The sequence below is a fragment of the Strongylocentrotus purpuratus genome, unplaced genomic scaffold (genome assembly GCF_000002235.5).
Source record: "Strongylocentrotus purpuratus isolate Spur 01 unplaced genomic scaffold, Spur_5.0 spur5_scaffold_10, whole genome shotgun sequence".
In the NCBI taxonomy this organism is placed as follows: Eukaryota; Metazoa; Echinodermata; class Echinoidea; order Camarodonta; family Strongylocentrotidae; genus Strongylocentrotus; species Strongylocentrotus purpuratus.
The window spans coordinates 14,878,819-14,900,732 of NW_022145595.1; the positions used below are offsets into that span (position 1 = coordinate 14,878,819).

The 21,914-nt window shown below is 38.7% G+C and overlaps 1 protein-coding gene across 4 annotated transcripts in view; it reads left to right on the forward strand.

Annotated features, from left to right (window-relative positions):
* Window positions 1–11,040: 11,040 nt before the first annotated feature.
* The window catches only part of LOC580929 (histone acetyltransferase KAT6A), a 65,002-nt gene continuing 54,128 nt past the window's right edge, over window positions 11,041–21,914 (forward strand). For all 4 annotated transcript variants that reach the window (XM_030979598.1, XM_030979599.1, XM_030979600.1 and 1 more), the window contains exons 1-3: window positions 11,041–11,178; window positions 11,877–11,955; window positions 12,985–13,150. In XM_030979598.1, coding sequence (XP_030835458.1) covers window positions 11,056–11,178; window positions 11,877–11,955; window positions 12,985–13,150 — 368 coding nt within the window. In that variant the 5' untranslated portion in view covers window positions 11,041–11,055. The remainder of the gene's footprint in view (window positions 11,179–11,876; window positions 11,956–12,984; window positions 13,151–21,914) is intronic.

Sequence of the window (21,914 nt, forward strand, 5' to 3'; positions counted from 1 at the left end):
GTAGCCTACCGTAGTCATCATTCTTCTTGTAAAACAAGCACATTTTGTGTTTTAATTAGCGCAGCTTTCAAAATATCCCTGAAATTATTTTTGTGGGGTTTATTTTTGAAGACTAGTGCAGTGTTATAATGTACTTTTGACAATCAATAAACACACACTTTGTTGGAAGTAGGGCAAAAATTATTGTGAGAGGATTGTGATGGTAACAAGATATGATTATTACATAGCTCATAAAAGTATTAAAGCTTATCTGCCATAGTTTACAGGAGGGTTAGACCGCTCTGCAAGGTCACTGGACAGGTGGTTATCTCATCAACTCAGCTCTCAGTTAACATAATGTAAGAAAGGGAGGATCATGGGGGACCAGTGGTCACCGATTAGGCATTGTTTGTTATATAGAGGGCGCAAGTAGCTACAAGTAGTGCAGTGGGCCTTTAATACGATTCCAGAGATGGACATGATTACACTATAGGGGATGAAAATATGTATGAATTGAAAACTTTAGGAAATAATTTGGAGATTTACAAGAAGCCTACATTATAAAACTACTCTTACATGTTCATACAGGTGAACTGTACACATATTTTGACTTTTTGATTGAAATATGATTGTTCATTGCACCTTCCCTTTTATACCGACAAGATTACTTTTTACTTCTGATTTTCTTTTTCATTGATTGAGCGATATATTCCTCATTCCGTACCCTTGAATTGTTTAAAAATTGTATTCACTAGTCGGGTAAAAAAAAAAAGCAACTGTGAGTCTGCGACCGATATTTTATCGACCTTGATTGAACTTTGTTCTGTATTTTGTTGAACTTGTGTGTAGCTGTCTGTATCTGACTGTCAAGGCCATCAATTCTACAATCCATAAACAGACTAGTCTGGTGTTCGGACCTTCAAAATATGACTTGAATGTCGGTGATTTACAAGGCTAGATGTGATCATCCTGTATTAAAAGATGTAGGCCCATATGTGCTCGTTTGTTTATTTTTGTACAGGGCCTCATTCTCAGAAGCTTTGCTTATCTTGGGGTCCTTCTGATTTTGCTGTTCATTTGTTATGTATTGTTTATTTTGAGTTTTAATGCAAAATAAATAAATTTAATTTAATTTAATTGAATGAGCAATAAACAGAGCTGCCAACCATTCCATTTTTGCCGGAATTACTCCGTTTTTTCCTCCAAATTACGGTATTACGTTTTTTCTTTATAAAATATGTTTTTTAATAATTTTTTTATTTTTTAATTTTTTTTTAATTTTTTTTTTAACATACCGCTCGTCAAACAACTGCCCTAAAATGGTGATTTGATCACAAATTCAATAGAAAATTAATTTTAAAACATACTTGAAGAGAAAAATATTCTCAAAAAAAATAAAATGCCGATAATTTGCTTGAAATTCCTTTTTTTGGCCATCATGATTCCTTTTTTGGTCGCACAAGGTTGGCAGCTCTGAATATAGGCTATAATTTTTCATGACCCCATGGAAAGGTCATCCATAAGCCAAAGCCAAAAGGAAATTTGCATGTAGGAGATTAAGATTCTGGTCATTTGATTATAAAGTTATGGCTAGTTGCATGATAGGAAGTAATTTCTAATTTGAGGAAATGATCTGGAGCTCAAAGTTAATTGTAGTCATTGAAGCAAAGAAAGTATGAACATTTTTAGGTAGTTTTTTAATGACAGTAATTTCTGGGATAAAAACTGTCATGAATCAAAAACTTTTTCTTCAATCAGGACCATTTACAGAATGTATAAAAAGTCCTGTTGTAAAGGTATAGGTAAATATTGTTTGTGTACCTACATTTGTTTCGATAATAGAGTATCGGGGAAAAGACTACTGATCTTATTCACTTTCCCAGGGCTGCATCTATTGACGTGAAAGAATTCATGTTCAGCAGTTTTTTTTAGCGAGGTTCACATGACAGTGCGTTTACTCCAAGTTAAAGTTGTGATTATCAACTTGAAATTTATCTTGGATACTAGTTAGGGACCATGCACTCGGGGTATATAACAAAAGTTTAAGTTAACCTGAATTCACAAACCATGACAGATCTAAAGGTTAGCGCAATATTAGCAGTAGGGGGTCCCGACTCAATGTAATGTGTGGTGCAGACACAATAAACTTTGAGGTTATGCCAGCTCGTATTTAAAATGAATGCTTTCCCTGGCATGTACTTGTAGTCAACTTTGAATAATCGTTTTGGTTCCGTGTGAACCCTCTTTATTGTTTGTGAATAGTTGTATCCAACTCCGAGGTTCACATACTTACATGTAAAACCACAGGAACATAGCATTATTTTTTGGTGATGGTCGCACTCCCGCACTCCCGATCACAAAATGAAACGATCATGGAATCCACATCACATCCTCTCTCATACACTTTATAGAATTATTAATTTAGCAGTGACATTGTGTTTGCGAGATTGAGTGATGGTGAGGGAGGGAGGGGAGGGAGGGAGGGGAGGGGGGGGGGGGTAACTTTAGAGGAGAATGCACTGTTCAGTGTTGGCAATAAATTATCACAGGGTTGATGTGATATAAAGATACATGTACAGTATGTCATGGTACTGAATTTATGATGAAATTGATCTCATTGCATGACCCAGTTACATTTTGTGAATGAAGTGGGATAAAGACGTACTGTCCTGAATAGGCTACCGGTACATGTTTTTTGTATAAGTACTGTACAGTAATACACACAATAAACTGGAGTGACATGAATAAATGCACATGTACATGTTTTTCATTCTTGGTTTGAAACTTTGAATTGAACTTTGGAACTTGAGTTACACATGTAGGCCATAACACATTGAAAGAGAAACTGCATGTCATTGATTCTTTACTTCATTTAGGAATGTTTAGAATAGATTTACAAAGAAGTTACCGGTAACAAAATTGGCCCCAAAAAGAAAATAAAGAAATAAAAATAAGAAGAAGCACACTCAATAGTTAAAAGCATGACATCATGGGACATCGTATTATGGTGTCTTTCTGCTATCTCAAATCGATTTTTAATAGTCAGCTATGATTTTTTAAAATCATATTTGATTTGGCAGGCTTACTTGTTTACATTTTATTTTCATAATGTCTAACATTCAGGCTAAATTTGTTCAACCTACACGTACAGTGTAGGCCTAATCTATGAGTGATTATGATCCAGTCTTCTCTTAGGACTTTGGCCTGCATATTTGATATATTAAATTACCTTAGGTAGTAAATCATTTACTAATCCACTCTATGTTATTGGTTTTCAAAGAATACCCAGGTTAGTGATCATCATCATTATTATTAGATTATTGTTCCTGAACCATCAATTGACACTGCATATACACAGCATACAGTATACATGTAGTCCCACCAACAGAGAACTGTGATAGGTAATGCAATCAGTTTGACAGGTATTTCATCAAACATTTACACTACTTCGTATTTACACAGTCCTGCTCGTCTCGCTCGCTTGTAATGATCCATGAAGAGTGTTCATGCTATGCAGTCATTAGCTGCATTCACACTGTAAGCAAAAATCATTGTTTTGTCAGAATTGCTAGGCTAATGTCAGTAAACACTGTGAAAAAACAGAAACAAGTGTATTTTTTTTTAAACGCCGGCAGTTGTTTAATCAACTTTTGCAGTGTTAATGCTCACTCTAAAAACAACGGTGTATGCTTCCGTTTTGGGGTCACGTGACTATCCTCATTTTTGTGCGGTCGCATGCAGAGGAGCGACAAGTCGCGTATGCGCACTGCTCATAAATAAACCCAGAATGAGCAAACACCAATTGTTTTTCATGGGGTTTTCCAGAAATGCAAACGGCAGTTTAAAATAAACTGTGGTTCTTCAAAATGGTTTCAGGGTTGTGTGAAATGGGCCTACTTTATGTGGATTTAACATTCTACCTGGTCAATAACAGCGGCATCCATCCCTCAGTTGTCTTGTTTTTTGTAATGGTACTACAGCCTACAGGCTCTCTCTGTCTTTCTCTGTTTACATTTCATACCTGTTTGATTGTCATGCCTCGCTGAAAACAAAGCACTCTTCAGTGAAAAAAATACACGGGGGCTCAGGGCGAAATAGCCCCCGAAATGCCCAAAAGAGCCCCCGAAAATCAGAAAAGAGCCCCTTTAAATTTGCATAGTGTTCAAAGTAAAACAAATTTTAGAATGTTATTTTCATGCCGGCAAGGTCGAAAAGTAGCCTCTCTCTCTCTCTCCCTTCCCCTCTCTCTGTCTCCCTCCCCCTCTCTCTCTCTCCCTTCCCCCCTCTCTCTCTCTCCCTTCCCCTCTCTCTCTCCCTTACCCTCTCTCTCTCCCTTACCCTCTCTCTCTCCCTTCCCCTCTCTCTCTCCCTCTCCCTCTCTCTCCCCCTCTCCCTCTCTCTCTCTCCCTTCCTTCCTATCATCTCCACGTAAGTGGGGGAGAAATCAAATCAATATTTGCAAATTATTGTTAGACTTTGACCTTGGTGCTAATCACCACACCTTTCATAGTCTTGGAATAAAGACCACTTTCGGCAGAACTATCACACTATGAACAATCTTAAATTAGGCCTTTTTGGTAGTTTGTCAAATTCTAAAAAAGAATTCAAAAATGGTTGCAGGGCGCGACAAACCCGCTTGCCCGACGTCCCGGGGCAACCAAATTGAGCCGTCGGGCAAGTAAATCAAATTATCACTTGCCCGATTCGGGCAAGTGATACTTTTACAGTAATTTCCTAGTGTCCAAGAACTCTACCATTCACCCGTCAACTTCTTACCCGTCGTCAAAATCCAGAAGCAAAAAAGCGATCGTTCCGATTTCGAAAAAACTTCACAGACAGCTAGCCAGCTCAGCTAGCTCAGCGCGCATGCAACAGTGACACTTCAAGCCATGAATGCCGCTCCGCCTCCACGCACGGCCGGCCGTGAGCTAGCTAGAGACAGCTAGCGCGATCGTACCAGCTGCGAGCTTATTCGCGCTCTCTCTCTCTAGCTCTGCAGGCCGCACCGACAGGCCTTTGCTATTCTCTGATTGCCGATTGGTTGAATCACGCCAAATATGACGTCATTATTCTAGGGAAATGAACACGTGCGAATCGGAATGGAATAAACAACAGGGATTTTCTAGTAAGTACAAAAAGTCAAATGTTTGATATTTATTCATAATGACTGTTAATGATTGTGAACATATTATTTAAAACTCGCTGCTCATATAAATCAGATGAATGTTTTTGTCTCGTTTTCAATTTATTACTGCGGTCTCAAGATCCGACCGAGCGAGTCATTTTGATAATAGTATCGAGACCCCCAGAATATAAGCCGTTGTTGTTTTGTTTTCATGGTTTTAGCGACGTTGTTTAGTCTAGTTTTCGCATACTTATCCGAGATTTATCGTAAAATATCTTCAATATTATTATTTAGTAAGAATTTACAAATTTTGGCATGATATTTATAGCAGTGAATGATGAAATAAAAATGTCCGTACTTTATTTAAAATAGTTGATTACCCATTATTTACATGACGTTTCTTGATGGAAGAGTTGACCCAAATTATTAACAGCTGAAAATTAGCCTACGTTTCCAAATGACAGCGGCTTGCACAGACACACACGTGCGTTGATCAGCTGTTTTTTCTCGATTGTGCTAGTAAACATGGAGGCACCGCCAGCCAAGAAAGCGAACTACGAACACAACAGACAACGAGGGTTCGTTCCGAAATGGAAGACGGAATTTCCATGGCTACAATTCAATAGTGATGAAAATACCATGAAATGTGGTATATGTGTGGATTTTCCTGCGATCGCCGACATATTAGGTTATTATTCAGTACAGTTACACTGTACATGTATGTGCATTAATTTGCTATCTAAAACACTAACTTATCATTACGAGATAATAAATGCTTTAACCTCGAGTCCTTTTTCGCTTTAAAGTTTTGGGCAAGTGGAAATATTGTTTGGGCAAGTAAATTGAAAACCCACTTGCCCGACAGGGCAAGTGGTGAAAAAAATTCTTGTAGCACCCTGGGTTGTATTGTATCTTGCTTCACCAGAGCTGACCACTTGCTTACAATAGACCATTTACTAACATAGGAGCTCCTACATGTATGTTAGTATTTTATTAATATGTCAGACATGTTGTAGCATCACCAGGAAAAGAAAGGTAATGTGTAGGTATTGTATGAAAGAATGCGAGTAGGTGAGTACCGGTATGTGCTGAGCTCGGGGAAGTTTACCATTGTCACTTATTAGCTCACTAATGATTGACAGATGATGTCACCAGATAAATGAGATGTGGAGCATTTTTTAGGGTGGAGCTTTAAAGCAGGTCTGAGAAAATTGTTTTTAAAAATATTAAAAAATGTATGAAATATATTTAGATGTTTGAAACTTTGAGTAACAAAAAATGAGTTGTATGCAGCCCTGCACATCAACAGGAATCAACTTATACCGTATGTGGACGTCACCCAACCTTTAAGTGGTGTTTCATAATTGTGATTGTTGCTTCAAAAAGTTCTTATGAATGCAGCACTACCCGACATACAGGGCAGTTAATGAGCTGGATACTGGAGGTGACTGGCTGTATTATCAAGTCCTTGTTGACTATAACAAGATAAACCAATGTACATGCAGGTGTAGAATCGAGGACAAACTAATCAATAATAGATCAAATAGAGCCACACACTTCTAATTAAACTGATTGCTTGTCAACACTTTCCTATAGTTTAGTTGTAGTGTGTCGCAATGCTAGCTTGACCCATAGATCTTATATTGTACATGTAATTAAAAAAAATTGTATCTTTTTTTCCCTCTCTGTGGCAGTGATATTGGTCTAGTACAGATTGTCTGTGGTGACCAAACCACAAGCTACCGAGCTCCACTAGATCAGAAAAGTCCCACCAATGAAGTTTCACAATTCATACCGGCCATACATATAAATGGGTTGGTTAATTATGTCATGTGAAAAGGACCTGAGACTTCCTTGTAGAAATGGTAAACTGCGATTACTGAAATAGAACTGACAAGTCCCTTTGCTGGGAAACATTTCAGCTAAATTACCTAAACAGCCTTACATTATACCTCAGTACTTGCCTACCTGTTTCAGTTGATATTCAATACATATTTTTTAGGAGGATTAACCCTGACATATGAACAAGGCCTCAAACCACCTTGTGGGACTGTCACTGTCAGTGTAAAAGCCAGATTAAAAAATAATGTAGGCTATAAATATGGAAAAATTCAAATGTGCTTCTTTTAAAGGTGAACATGGCCTCAGTTGTGGGACAGTCAATGTCAAAGCCAGCTAATTTCGTCCTCATCAGCCCGCAGTTGCAATTAGGGGGATATTTGGTTGAGAAAATATCCAGAGAAATCTTGGTCTTGTTTCCAAAATATCCCGAAATTTGGGAAATAGTGGGCTAATTTGCACCCATCCGAACTAGTTTGTGATGAGTGTATCGGTCTGGTGAAGATGCAATTTCGAGCTTCGGGATAATATCCTGAGTATGAACATAGCAGGTTATTTGCCAAACTCGAGCTAATAATAACGGGCCTACATGTACAATATGTAGATATTTTATTATTGTAGATGAACATGGCCTCTGGCTCAAACTACCTTGTGGGACAGTAGGTGTAAAAGCCAGCAATACTAAGTAGGCTATGAGGACAGAATCACTCTGTCATAGTGTAGTCTAGACTGTGACCTTCCAAGGCGAAGTTTATTTGAGTGTGATTCCACAAGACCAGTTCATACTCTTTTCCCCTCTCTCAGTCATGCAAGAGAGTGGTGACACATTTAGAGATCGAGCACAAGTTTGTTTAAGTGTAATATCATAGGACCAGTTCAGACTCTAGTCCCACTCTCAATGACGTTGAGAGTGTTGATGCATTTAGAGATCGAGCAGGAGTTTGTTTAGGTGTAATATCATAGGACCAGTTCAGACTCTAGTCCCACTCTCAATCACGTTGAGAGTGTTGATGCATTTAGACCCCGTTCTCACTCACTTTGAAAGTGGTCTTAGTTAGACCGCTCCAGACCGCTCCAAAGGAGCGGGTCTTGAGGAACGGTTTGCGAGCGTTCACACTCCGAGCAGTTTTTATTGCTCAAACCGCTCCACGAGTCAAAGGGGTCATTTTTTTCGCGCGCGGAATCCAAACCCTATGTCACCTGATGTCCCGTTCGCGACGCGTCCCGTATACATGTATATGTGTAGTGCCTGCCCGATCGCTCATCTGTTTTTTGTTGTTGCTTTCGCGCGGAACATCACTTCCGTTCAAAGTACGCTTTCCGTTCACATTGCACGTTAGAGCGCTCTGGAGCACTCTTAATAAGACCCGCTCCTCAAGACCACCTCGGAAGGTGGACTTCTGGAGCGGTCCAGAAGTCCGCTTCCTGGACCACTTTGAGCGTTCTCACTCACCTAAGAACCGCTCCTGAGGAACGGGTCTTAGTTAGAGCGCTCCAGAGCGCTCCAACAAAGTGAGTGAGAACGGGGTCTTAGAGATCGAGCAGAAGTTTGTTTTAAGTGTAAATATCATAGTAGGACCAGTTCAGACTCTGGTCCCACTCTCAATCAAGTTGTGAGTGTTGATGCATTTAGTGATCAAGCAGAAGTTTGTTTAAGTGTAATATCATAGGACCTTCAAGCAGAATTGTAGTTGTGTCAACTCTACAGGGCTAGTTCACACTGTAGTCACATTTGCACTCAAGCAGAGAGTGTTGACACATTTAGAGCTTGAGAAGTTTATTTGAGTGTCATACTCTTTTCACACTGGTTTTGCTTAACCCCGTACTTTGCTTAGCCCCGTACTATCCTTAACCCCGGACTATTTTTTTGGCTTTTCACACTCGCTGTTTTTAGTCCCGTACTAGCGCCTATTCCGGAATAAGAAAATTCCCGCTGTTCTCACTGCATTTCGTTAACCCCGGATATCGTGTATGTTATGATGGGACATACTTCGCATCTGGCCAGCTGCGATACGCTCCATTGCGTAGTACCGGACTATTTTTCGTTTCTGTTCTCATTCGTTTGCTTAGCACCGCAATTGCGGGGTTAGCAGGAGTTAGCACCACAATTGCGGAGTTAGCCCTGCTATTTTGCAGGGTTAGTTAACCCCGTACTATAGGTGGGGTTAGCCAACTTTAGCCCACTTTGGTAAAAGCCAGTGTGAACAGAAAGTGGAATAGGCTTAACCCCGTACTATAGGTGGGGTTACGACCCCCCCTTAACCCCACCTATAGTACGGGGTTAAGGAAAATATTGCCAGTGTGAAAAGCATATAATACTACAGGACCAATTCACATTTTAGTCTCACTCTCAGACCAGCAGAGAGTGTTGACAAATTTAGAGTTCAAATTAAAAAAAAAAATTGTAAGAAAAAAAGGAGTGTAGAATGAGAACAGAATTAGGAAGAAAAGGGTAGTGAAATGTTTCAAACAGAAAACAGCTACAAGCAGAAAGCAGTTTCAAACTGAAAACAGATGATAATAACGAATAAAAACAATGTATACGTGTACACTGTCTATGGCATACACTACACACCATGTCATGCCATGAAGTGATTATCTATGGATTCTTGTTCATTTGTGTACACAATGCCCATAGCAACAGGTCATGAGACTTCTGTGCTAAAAGAAGAGAGAGAGAGAGATATGGGAGGGAAAAAGAAATAGAGTGAGAGAGAGAGAGAAAGAGAGAGAAAGAGAGAGAGAGAGAAAGAGAGTGAGAGAAAGAGAGAGTGAGAGAGAAAGAGAGAATGTGTGTGTGTAGAGGGAGATGACAGAGAGATGGAGAAAGAGTGATGAGAGAAAGGAGAGAAGGGAGATTAAAGAGAAATACAAGAGGGTGTTAAACTATGGAATTCAAAGTTTTTTTAAAGAAAGAATATAGAGAAAATTGACATGATTCCAGTGTACTGTACATTGAAGTTGTACTTCGGCCCCCAGGCTTATACACTTTTTACCGTAGTCATCTATTTGAATATTTTCTTACTTCGCCTCTCACAATGAGTCAGCATGGTAACAACAAAAGAAGGGATAACATATTTCATGTTGGTACATGTACATGTGACATCCCTGAATAGTGGCTGTGATTTTCTCAGACTTTAGACAAGTCTTGCATCATTTCTTTTTGTCGATGGAAGGGTTATGTATATTAACCAAAGTTCATATTTACCTGTATGCAAAGTATGATGTTGGTAAAGTTTGTTTATACATTTAGCAAGCAAGTATAATTATCTGTCAATGTGTGAAACTATCTTCACACAATTTTATCGACTTTTGGACTTCTAATGATAACAATTTTTAATGAAGATTAATGGATATTCAGTCTCATGGGTTAAAAACTTGTAGTGCTGGGATTTATTGATTTGTTAGTGGCCCAAATGGTGAATCAATAATGTTTTGTCTGACATAGCAACACCCACCCTCAAAAATAAAGATTATTTGAAGGCAACACCCCCAAAATAAATGAACACAGAAAGGAAAAAAGAAAAGAGAGTAAAAGTGGAAGCTGAGAGTATGAAAAGCTATGAAGAATTCTTGTAAAGGAAATTTGAAAACTGATAAAAAAAAACTTGGGTGCTCATGTAAACAATTTAGCTGTCAATAACTGACATATACCTTGGTTAAAGCTATTGGCATGAATTAACATTAACCTATTGATTACGAAGCATAAGATAACTGAGATTGGGGTATATAGAAATTTGAAAAGATGTCTTGTACCAAAAATAAGATCATATCTTATAGGTTGAAGTAACCCAAGTACGCCCTTTTATCCTTAAAAGTGCTAAGAGTGGCAGGCAAAAATAGTATACTGCGACATGAAACAAATGATAGAAGCTGTATCTCCTTTAGGCAGTCTCCATCATTTACTACCTTTAGAAAGGCCTTAAAACACCTTTTTTTGCAGTTTGTAGTTGTAAATGTTTTCTTATTACCGGTACATGTATTTTTAATTTTTAATTTTAATTGACTGTATAAAGTGCTTTGGGCCTTATGGGAAAAGTGTGGTTTACAATGTAAGTAGATAATAATAATTATAATAATAATCATTACTTTTGTTTGAATTTGTTTCTTCCATGATTCCAGCTCACCCTTCATGTCTTAAGTATTCATCAGCTCTGAAGGAGCGCATTCGGCTCAGTCGATGGCAGTGTGCCGAGTGTAAAACATGTGCAATCTGCAGTCAAGGGGGTACCAAGGTAAGTCACCTCACAGGGTACTACAGGGTGTTTCATAAACTTATCATCAATAACTAGTGCTGAATTTCAATGAAAAATTTGCTCTCAGTCAATCAATGCCTTACAGTGTAATTTCAGTAGCTTACAACAGTTATTGTTACTTGTTACTGATAACAAGTTTAATGAAACAGATCTTTTTTGGGGGGGGGGGGGGAGGGGGCAATGAAAAAAGGTACATGGAGTAGTGAGTAATTTAGATCTTTAAAGCTTCAAGAATGTTGGTGATCTCACAAATAGCTATGAAAAAAAATAATGAACAACATTTAATTAAAAAGCTTACTTTGTAGACACCAAATTCGAAGAGAACTCCTGTTCCTGTGAACACTAAGTTTTTTTGTTTTTTCAAATGTTTTATAATACTAATGAGGACCCTATTTTTTTAGTAATCTTGGTTGCATGTTCCAAACAATGTAATCTTTTATTCGTACCCCAAAGTACCTCTATTGGTTTAGTAGGGGAAATAAAAATAAGCAAAGTAAAGCAGTGTTAAGCAACTTTCTTTGAGACCTACAGAACTCAATCAGTCTAGAATTATGTACCACCTACATGTACATAGAAAGTTGTCAAATTTAATTTTGCAACTATTCAAATACGTTATGACAGACCCAAAGAAATATTGTGGTCTTTAATTAATGATCGTCTCTATTTCTTTTTTACAGGAATTACTTGTGTGCGATGCCTGCAATCAAGGGTACCACGCGAGTTGCCTGAAGCCACCCTTGAAACGCATCCCCAAAGGTTTGTATACTTGCTACCACACTTGCTACCACACTTGCTACCACACTTGCTACCACACCTACTTTCTGCTACAACTTTGTCGCAGGCCCCATCTTGCGATTGATCCTAAAATTGGTGCAAATTGATCGCAAGTCATCCAATCAATCGCAAACAGACAATTAAACTTCCATCTCTTCAGAACAGAATTGTGATTGAAACCAATGAGTCACAACTGGATTTAAGCGGGGGCAGGGAATGGTGTCCTTGTTGCCCAAGTTGCAGAGTCTCATGTCTTCAGTGCACCAAAGCAGTGCAATGATCTTTTTCCACCATTTCTTATTACGGCATATTTCCAAAGAGTTTCATTTATTGCAAAATTCAGTGTTTCATAAAGCTTTTCGAAACAGAATTGCCTGCCTGAAGAAGTTCTGTAAAGGTGTTCCTTGCCACATACATGTATAGCCATGGCCAGTGCTGCCTTCTACGGTCGAATACAGTAGTGGCGATAGCGAGAATTAAACTCCGCTAAGGCACTTTTGTAGCCTAAATGAGGTTGCAATAATGTGCATCATAGCCTGTCAAATAATGCAATAATATGTTATGCACAGCTGTTCAAGTCTCATTTTGTTTGTTCTTTTATGCCACACCCCTTCCCCGTCCTACTCCCCTACTTTCCCCTCCACCATCTCCCCCTCCATTCCTTCCCTCCATTTGATCTGTCTCTTCTCCCTTTCCTCTCTCTCTCTCTCTTTCTTTCTCGCTCTCTCTATTTCTCTCTCTCTCTCTCTATTTCACTCTTCACCTCTTCTCTCTCTCTCTCTGTTCACCTCCTCTTCCTCCACCCCCTCTTCCTTTACATCATCTTCCCTTCCCTCCACTCCCTCCCTCTCCACCCCTACCCCTCCCTCCCCTCCCTCCCCCTCCCTACCCCCTCCCTACCCCCCTCCCTACCCCCTCCCTACCCCCTCCCTACCCCCTCCCTCCCCCTCCCTATCCCCACCCCCACCCCACCCCCCTCCCCAATCTCATCCTGTCTTCAATGATTGGCAGGTTGTTGGCGGTGTAAGCCATGCAGGACGGGCAAGATGCCCGGTATGGGGCGGAGGGGTCCTGGCAGGCCAGGCACAAACAGGTTGTTCCGGGGCAAGCAGTACCAGGCCAAACTCAACAAGGCCAACAAACTCAAGATGAGGGCCATGAAGAATGGCGTAACATCGTAAGTACCCTTCCAACCTACTTACAGTAGTGATTCAAGTATATACCCCTTTCTCAAATCCCTAAAACACTGAAATAGCATGAAAAAACACTTTATTTGGCATGAATAAAAACACAGGGATGCCATATTGTTTTGAGTATATTACATATTAAACAAAAGTATATAGAGTGGTGAAGTGTGACATCATCAACAAATCTGTTTTTAGAATTTCTCAATTTTTCTTCATTTTCCGAAAGAGCATATAAAATAATGTCCAAAAAGGGTATACGGTAATGTAGGGTATACCTACACAACTACGTTACTTGTCTTGTGTATAAACTCCTGGTTTCAGGACGATGCGGCATGTTGAAATAACGGGACCAGAATAATATACATTTTTTGATGTGGTTCCATTCCGAAACTCCTATAATGCTTCTAGAAACCTGCAAATATGTGCACTTGGGGTTATGAAAAAGGTAATAGTCGAGACTTCAGCAGTGCTATTTTAAGTTTGAAATAATCAACATCTAAAAAGAGATAGGAGCACAAAAATAGATGTGGTGTCTTTATGTAACTTACAAACGAAAGAGAACCTTGAAGAATTGATATTAGAGAAGGAAAAAAATGGGAAAGGGAATGAAAATAATTACAACATCAGGGAAATAATCACTATGTAATTTGTTTTGCATTAAACTCTATTCAAATTTTTTGGGGCCTTTTTAATGACTTTTGGGGGCTCTTTTTGGCATTTCGGGGGCGAAGTCACACAAGCGCCCATGTATTTTTTCCACTGTACTGTACAATATTGTACAATATTGCATAGGAAACCAGCAGAAGAATGACCTACATGCATATTTCAAAGGGGGAACACCCCCTCCTGATAAACTACACCCCCTAAAGAGCACTGATGTCAAATCCATTCCTCTGCAAATCCCGGCTATGAATTTCTCCAAGCAGATTCAAGTTGACACATTACTGGTTTGCACACATGTTTTCTGCATCGATGTGTAATTGTTACTTCCGCTTCGGGGGCTCTGTACCTTTTTCCCTCGGGCTAGGGTCCTCCGATACATCAAGCTAAACAGAGTAATCATATCGTCTGCGTTGCCAATTTGATAGAGATCTACAGAAGTAACACATCACTTGACTAATGGAACAATGTCCCAGTTTGTATCAGGGATATAATTAGTTTTGCCACCTATCAAAGATCCCTCGAAAATATATACTCCAACAGTTGTTTAATTAATTAATTTCTATATTTTGTGAGCCATTTGGTTCTTTTTCATTTTGAGTGCCCCTAGATGAATCAAAACTTGAAATTCCGTCTTCACCAGACCGATACGCTCATTACAAATTAGCCCGCTATTTCCCCAAAGGCGGGATATTTTGGAAAGATTTCTCTAGATATTTTCTTGACCAAATATCTCGCTAATTGCAACTGAGGGCTGATGAAGACGCAAATTAGCTGGCTACTTTATCAGGATACTTAAAATAGTGGGTTATTTGGCAATCTCAAGTTGATGAAGACAGGCCTCATGTACATTGTAATTGTGTAGTTGAAAGTGATTTAGCTCACACATTAAGGTTTCTAGCCAGCGTTGGTTGAATCTTCTCTTTAATTCCCACGCAGCCAGCCTGAGACAGGTGCTGAAGCAACACCCTAAATGTGTTACTAGCTGCTTTATAAATAGAGCCAAAGGGTTGTCGCATAGAGGCGTATTCATGATGCGTTCAGAAGGGTGAGGGCTGATTCGTGGATTGATTACTACATGGCTGGTACGGGAATCAATTAATGTGCAGAGCCAGTGATTAGCTTGACCATGCTTTATTTACAGAAAGTGGTGACATACTTGCTATTTCTACCAAAATGCCCCTCCCCCCCCCCCCCCCCCCTTCGTAAAACAAGGAAATATAGATTGGGATCAAGAAGAAGAAAAAAATGGAAGAAAACAAAAAAGTTCCATCTATGGATTGTAAACTTGTGAGCACTAAACACCTTGAAGAAAGTTTCTCAAAAAATCATGTTCTTGATAGCCCTGAATTTGAATATGGCTTGTTCTTATTTATTCTCATAAGATGAATATGGAAAATTTGATAGTAAATTGTATTAATTGTATAGATAAATACATGTGCTGTTTATTAAAACATTAAGAAATAATGTGCTTTTCCATGTGAATTACTATGAATTTAAAATCACTTATTTGTTTGAGGATATCCAAATTCAGGTATCTCTAGGATATTGGGGGGGGGGGGGGGTAGGGGGGGGGGGTGGTTTCATACCATGGAAATCTTGTTATATTGCATGTTATGAGCTCATTAATTCTGAGCTGTATAACCCTGCTCATACCAATAATGTCATTGCTTGCCAGGCAAATTCCATTCAAAATTGCATTAAAAGCTTTGCACAATTTAGAAGCAGGCCTTCTTTTCTGAGGAGGCGGGGATGCTGATGATTGTCGTAGGCGTAACAAACCAAACACCATATGGCGATGATGATGATGTGTAAATCTGCAGGTCTGCCTGGCCTGCAGTGTGTGCATGAATAGCACCATGCAGGAAGAGTTCCTGATAGATTTATAAATAGCGCTCCATATAAATAACACATTCTGGATCCTGATATAGAAATTGGTCTCCAACTTGGCCACAAAGTGGGTTAGCTCATCCTGCCTTGATTCTAGATTTAATGCTTATTTGGAGAAGTAGGTTTATTGCCATTTTTGTAATGTTAGCCCTTCATCAGGTGTTGTTGTGTAATAGATTGAAGCCAATGACTCGATGCTGCATTGAATTCTTCCTCTATATTCCTTTATCGTTGAATGTTTAATAATAAACTCCCCTACCTCGTCTCTTTCCTCTAATGATCCATTTGTGATTGTAGTTTTTCATTGTGGACAATTGGGGGTCCTCCAATACAATAATATCATCAATATGAAAAATAGTGTCTAATATGTAGTTTCTCTTAGATATCTGGTTTGTACGGGCATGCCTTTTAATACATATAGGCCCCATGACACCCAATGAGCATCTTCCTACCGCTTCCCATTTATATCACCTAGGTCATGTCTGGCAAAAATAAAAAAGGATTTGCCAAAGGACACTAGTGTGTTGTAGGGATTGAACCCCAAACCTTGCAATTTGTTGCCTCATCCATTAGACCTTAATACTTGTAATTGCTATGTATGTACAATTTAACTTTAGGGAAGACATGAAATATCTTAATGATGTTGAAGGAAATGTGTATTACATTTGTGTGATAATTGATGCTTCGTTTGCAGGCATAGAGTACTAAATTGTTACGACATGTGATATGTCACTCAAACCACATGAAATGTACATATGTATACATTGTCATGAATTGGGATTTCCCCTTTTGGTCATACCGGATTCTTGCATGGTAAATCGTCTAATTTTCTACCTACACCAAAGTGATTACAGGAAATGATAGGGATATTCACATGTCATGGAGGAAGTAATAGTGTCCAGGATTGTAGTTGGTCCATTTCGTGGTGATTAGTTGCAAAACGGATATACTGTATAGGATTAGTCGGTATAAACACAAGTCTGTAGGTAGGGGAGGAATCTACACCATCCACATATAGAGGTACATACAGTAATAATAATAGTTCGTTCTTTTATAGCGCATTAGTTATCGTTCCACAAGGAAGAGATACAAGTCAAAGCATCATGTAATACATCATTTAAAGATGGCATTTGGTCCACTACATGGTAATTAGTTGCAAAACGTTAATCAAAACATTTAGGATTAGTGAGTATAAACACAAGTCTATAGGTAGGGGAGGAATCTACACTATCCACGTGTAGAGGTATACCATGTCATAGTAGTCCATCAATAGTTAGATGATTATACAAGTCAAAGTGTTATGTAATACATCATTTAAAGATGGCATTTGGTCCACTAACTGGTAATTAGTTGCAAAACGTTAATCAAAACATATAGGATTAGTGAGTATAAACACAAGTCTATAGGTAGGGGAGGAATCTACACTATCCACATGTAGAGGTACTGAGTGTCATTAGTTGTCTATCAATCGTTAGGTGATGATACAAGTCAAAGCGTCATGTAATACGTCATTTAAACCACATATAGTAAGGAAAGTGTAAACAGGAATTTCCTCTTGTACTTGTAGTAAGAATGCTATCAGTTAGTCCAGTGTGGTGATTTGTAGGAGCTACAATGCTGTAAATGTCAAAGACACGTCTTGTGACGTCATTTGAATCACGTTTAAATTCACAAGCATGAAGGCGCACCTGTAGGACTTACTTCTACGGGATACATTGTAACAGGGGTAAAAAGAAATTGTTATCAGTATGTCATGTATGAAACAAATAAATAATTACAAAATTAAAAATTGAATTTTTGAATGCCTATTATTAAAGGGGTACACGAACACAACCAGCAATCTTCTTTTGTGTACATGTGAACATGACAATATGAACACACTCTGGGATCTCCCCATCGATGATTGCAGGATGTGAACATCGGGGAATGTCCTTTTGTGTCCTGGAGGAAGTGAATGTACGTACAATATAGCAATACAGAACGCACCCAGATGTCCCCCCTTGTCCAATGCAGGATGTGAACATACACACAGGAATCTCCCCTTTGTGTAAATTACAGGAAATTCTATACTTATGAGGGTTCCCCCTTGACTCTAGTACTGCTAGATCGATATGAACGCACCCATGAATCGTCCCATGCATGTTCAGTGCAGGATGTGAACACACACAGGAATCTCCCCTTTGTGTATTACAGGAAATTTACATACATAAGGGGATTCCCCCTTGAGTACTGCTAGATATGAACGCAACCATGAATCTCCCCATGCATGTTCAGTGCAGGATGTGAACACACACAGGAATCTCCCCTTTGTGTATTACAGGAAATTTACATACACAAGGGGGATCCCCCTTGAGTACTGCTAGATATGAATGCACCCATGAACCTCCCCATGCATGTTTAATAGTGCAGGATGTGAACACGCCTCTGAATCTCCCTTTGCCTAGCAGAGGAAGCAATCCACTAGTCAAAGGTGGGTACGGCTTTGGCCCTAACATCCTGAGTGGTAATTAACTCCCAGGAAACGTTGACAAATACAGAAGCTAACCGGTTCCCTCCTTCTCCACCTCGTCGCTGAAGAATTAAAGGCGCTAATCACATTTAGCTTGCCGAATTCGGCTACTGAGGGCAACTGTCAAAGGAAAAAAAACAACAACCCCACTTTGTTCTGTTGAACCACTGTTCTCAAGTTTCATATTAGATTCATGTTGTTAGGAAAAAAAAACATTATACATTCTAGATTTTCTCTACCGGTATATACAGTCAAACCTGTCCATAGCAACCACACAAGGGAAACACAAAAAGTGGTCTTTGCAGACAGGTGGTCTTTGTAGGCAGGTTCCTTTTAATAGTACATGTTTCAATAAGAAACCATTTTCAAGGGAAACAAAAAATGTGGTCTTTGTAGACAGGTCGTCACTAAAGCCGTGTAAGAGTGGCACAAGGTATTTTCAAATAGTATAGGATCCGCGATTCAAAGGCGTTTGGAAATGAACTGCACTTGGTTTGTTTTCCCTAATTTATGATATTTAAAGAAATGCTGTCTACTTTTTTCTTAGTATTATCATGCTTATTTTGCACGCATATATCACATTCTCATTTCATAAATTGGAAGTTAAATGTATATGTTTAACCTTGGTGATAATTGAGTCATGTATTATCTCTGTATCAACTGCTGAGATACCTGCTCATTCTCAGGAGGCAATTTATTCAAATTTGAAATGGATACTTCAGAATTGATTGTTTTTCTCTGAAATGCCCCCAAAAGTGTTGAGCAGTAAACACCCGATCGCCGCCAAAATCATCTTAACAATTCTGCGTCACGTTTACAGTCAGAGTGAAACGTTTTTCCGACTCCCAGCAGTTGATATGTTTAAATTTAGAATGGATACAAATCGAAATTAGGCCCGTCTTCACTATCTCGAGATTGCCAAATATCCAGCTATTTGAACTATCCCGATCGCAAACTATCCAGCTAATTGCGTCTTCATTAGAACGAAGTAGCAAATTAGCTGGATAGTTGGTCGGGATAACATCCCAAGATATCTTGGGATAGTTTGCAAAATATCCTACTATTTGGCAAAATATCCAGCTATTTGTCCCGTGCGTCTTCACTAGCCCGAAGATTCGCAATACACGCTAACGCTGAGCAAAATATCTCGAGCTAATTTCTCAAGGTCGAGTTTCAAGTTTCGAGGTCGAATCTCGAGATAGTGAAGACGCGATTTGTTACTTCAGGATTATTTCCCAAATAGCAGGCTATTTGGCAATCTCGAGATGATGAAGACGCACCTATTGAGTGTTTTTCTCTCAGTTTGAATCACTCCTTGATGTATCACAACACCAGACATTGTAGCAAAAACATCCAAGGAAGCTGTATCAAGTTCCTGCGTCCAGACATATCACTATACAGCAGAAAAACCTCTGAGGGGCCTTAACCAGTCCTAATGCCTAGTTGCTCTTTATCTAATCAAATTTATTTTGAGAGAGAAAAGTTTGCACAGGCTGATCTGAAGAAAAACACACACACAAAAAAAAAACCAGAGGAATTTTCCTTTCCTTAATGCAACCGGAGGAGCAGTATATTATGTGTCTGTTTCATTGACCTGGGAAAGATTAGGCCTACATGACAAATTTATGGTTTACCGCAGGAACGCTTACCATAAAATGTGTTAAAAGCCCAGTGTCAGATGTATATAGTTCCTAGGAGGGTTTGTGGAAGATTAGAAAACGACACCAAAGTCCATTTTAGGCATGACACTGAAAGCGGCTCAAAAATAATTTGCTGCGGCACAACTCTGCATTTAAATAAACGACAAGAAGTGATGAGGATTGGCCACTTGGCCTACTGTACCACCTGACTTTATCAAAATTAGTTTCTTTAACGACGGTATCCGATGAATCTTTATACAAAACAGTTTGTATAAATTTCCTATAGTGTACAAGCTAGTGTGAGCTAGGAAGGCAATTACGTATATGTCGAAAACCATTAACATACTCAAAGGGAAGTCTGGTAATTTTTGTAGGCCTACAATGTACTTTGTAATTGTACACCTACATGAAGATTTCCCCTTATCCCATATGATGTCTTTAGCAAAGGAGGGGCTTTCCCCATATTCCAATTTTACTGTTTATTAGCTGGAAAAGTGAGTGTTATCAAATTGCATTATTTGACCATTTCTAACAAATAGTACATCAATTACAGCATCTTGAGAATTGCATGTGGGGCCTAATTTATTTCTACCATACTTGTAAAGGGTTAGAAAACACCACAATTCCCGTCTAATACTTGTATCAACTTGTATGAATTTGATAACTTCATACATGTATATTCCCTTTGTCTTCTATGTCTTTGTTTAAAATAAATGGTGCTTTATAAAGATCAAGACATTTGTTAGGAGGCTTAGCAGACATATGACTCAATGTTCTTTGCATTGTGATCCATGTTATACTTGTAATTTAATAAACATTAGAATAATTTATACCAGGATACATCTTTTCATAAGTTTAACAAAAAATCTTTTAAGAGAAGTAATTTGACATCCTGCTAGTACATTGTTCTTTGCAAAGTCTAATAATATCCATGGTTATTTTTTGTTGTCTGAAAGGGAAATTTATAGACAAGCACCAAGTCATGAGTCATGAATTTGGTTTCAGAAGGGGGAATTTCAATTGAGTTCCCCCCAGCGTGGTTTCTATTTTGGGCCAAGAACACAGTATTTTGGGTCTATTATCCCAAAAAGGAAGTGTCCCCCCCCCACTGGCTAAATAAGTAAACTGAGCATCTTAGTTTTAAAGATGGATATCTGACATGAATGTTCCTTTACCTGCACGATTTCACCTTGATGTGTTGCATGTCAGATTGACAAGTCACAATTTTAATCATCTTCAAAGATAACATGCAGTCTTTTCATGTAAAAATCTCAATCCTGCTCATAAGCTGCTATAAAACAGGAGTCTGGCTTGATATACAGTTCACAAGTTTTGTAATTTTTTAAGCATGTGACATACATTTATGAAAGCTTGAATCTAAAAGTATTCAACAAAGGCCCTAATTCATCCAGTCCACCTTTCATTCCTGAGTTAGGAAAGACACACAACAAAATCAAATATATATAAAGAGGTATGAGTAATTTAGCTGTTAAGTTATCTTTAAGGTGAGAACATTTGGATAATGTGCATTTTTTAATACTTTAGGGAAGGATTCAATTTTTTTTTTCTTTCTCTAAATATTAGAAGTGATTGTACATGTACAAATTGCCCGTGAAGGGCCCTCTATGTTATCAGTAAATATTGTCAGTTGCAGAGAAAGGAAATATTTGTTATGTTTGTGAAAGGCCAAATACATGCTTTTAAATCATCATGTTTAATACACAGATCAAACAAATGGGGAAGATCCTTATGTTCCCTAATTGGAAAACAATTACACCTTCCATGTAACTGATCAATTTCCATTAATAATTTGTCTCCATTTGGAAATTTCCTGATTTGTAGTCAGACAACGACTACAATTAATACAACTACCAGCAAACATTGAATGTCTACGGATTTTTACCACAGATTCCCATGGCTATACAAACACGGAAGATGCATGCGCATAATTTACAGCTGTTTCTCCTTTTAATGGCCCTATATTAGATGATAAAGCTATAAAGCAGCGACCAACGTATTCATTATGAATGGACAACCTATCCCATTGACTTTCCA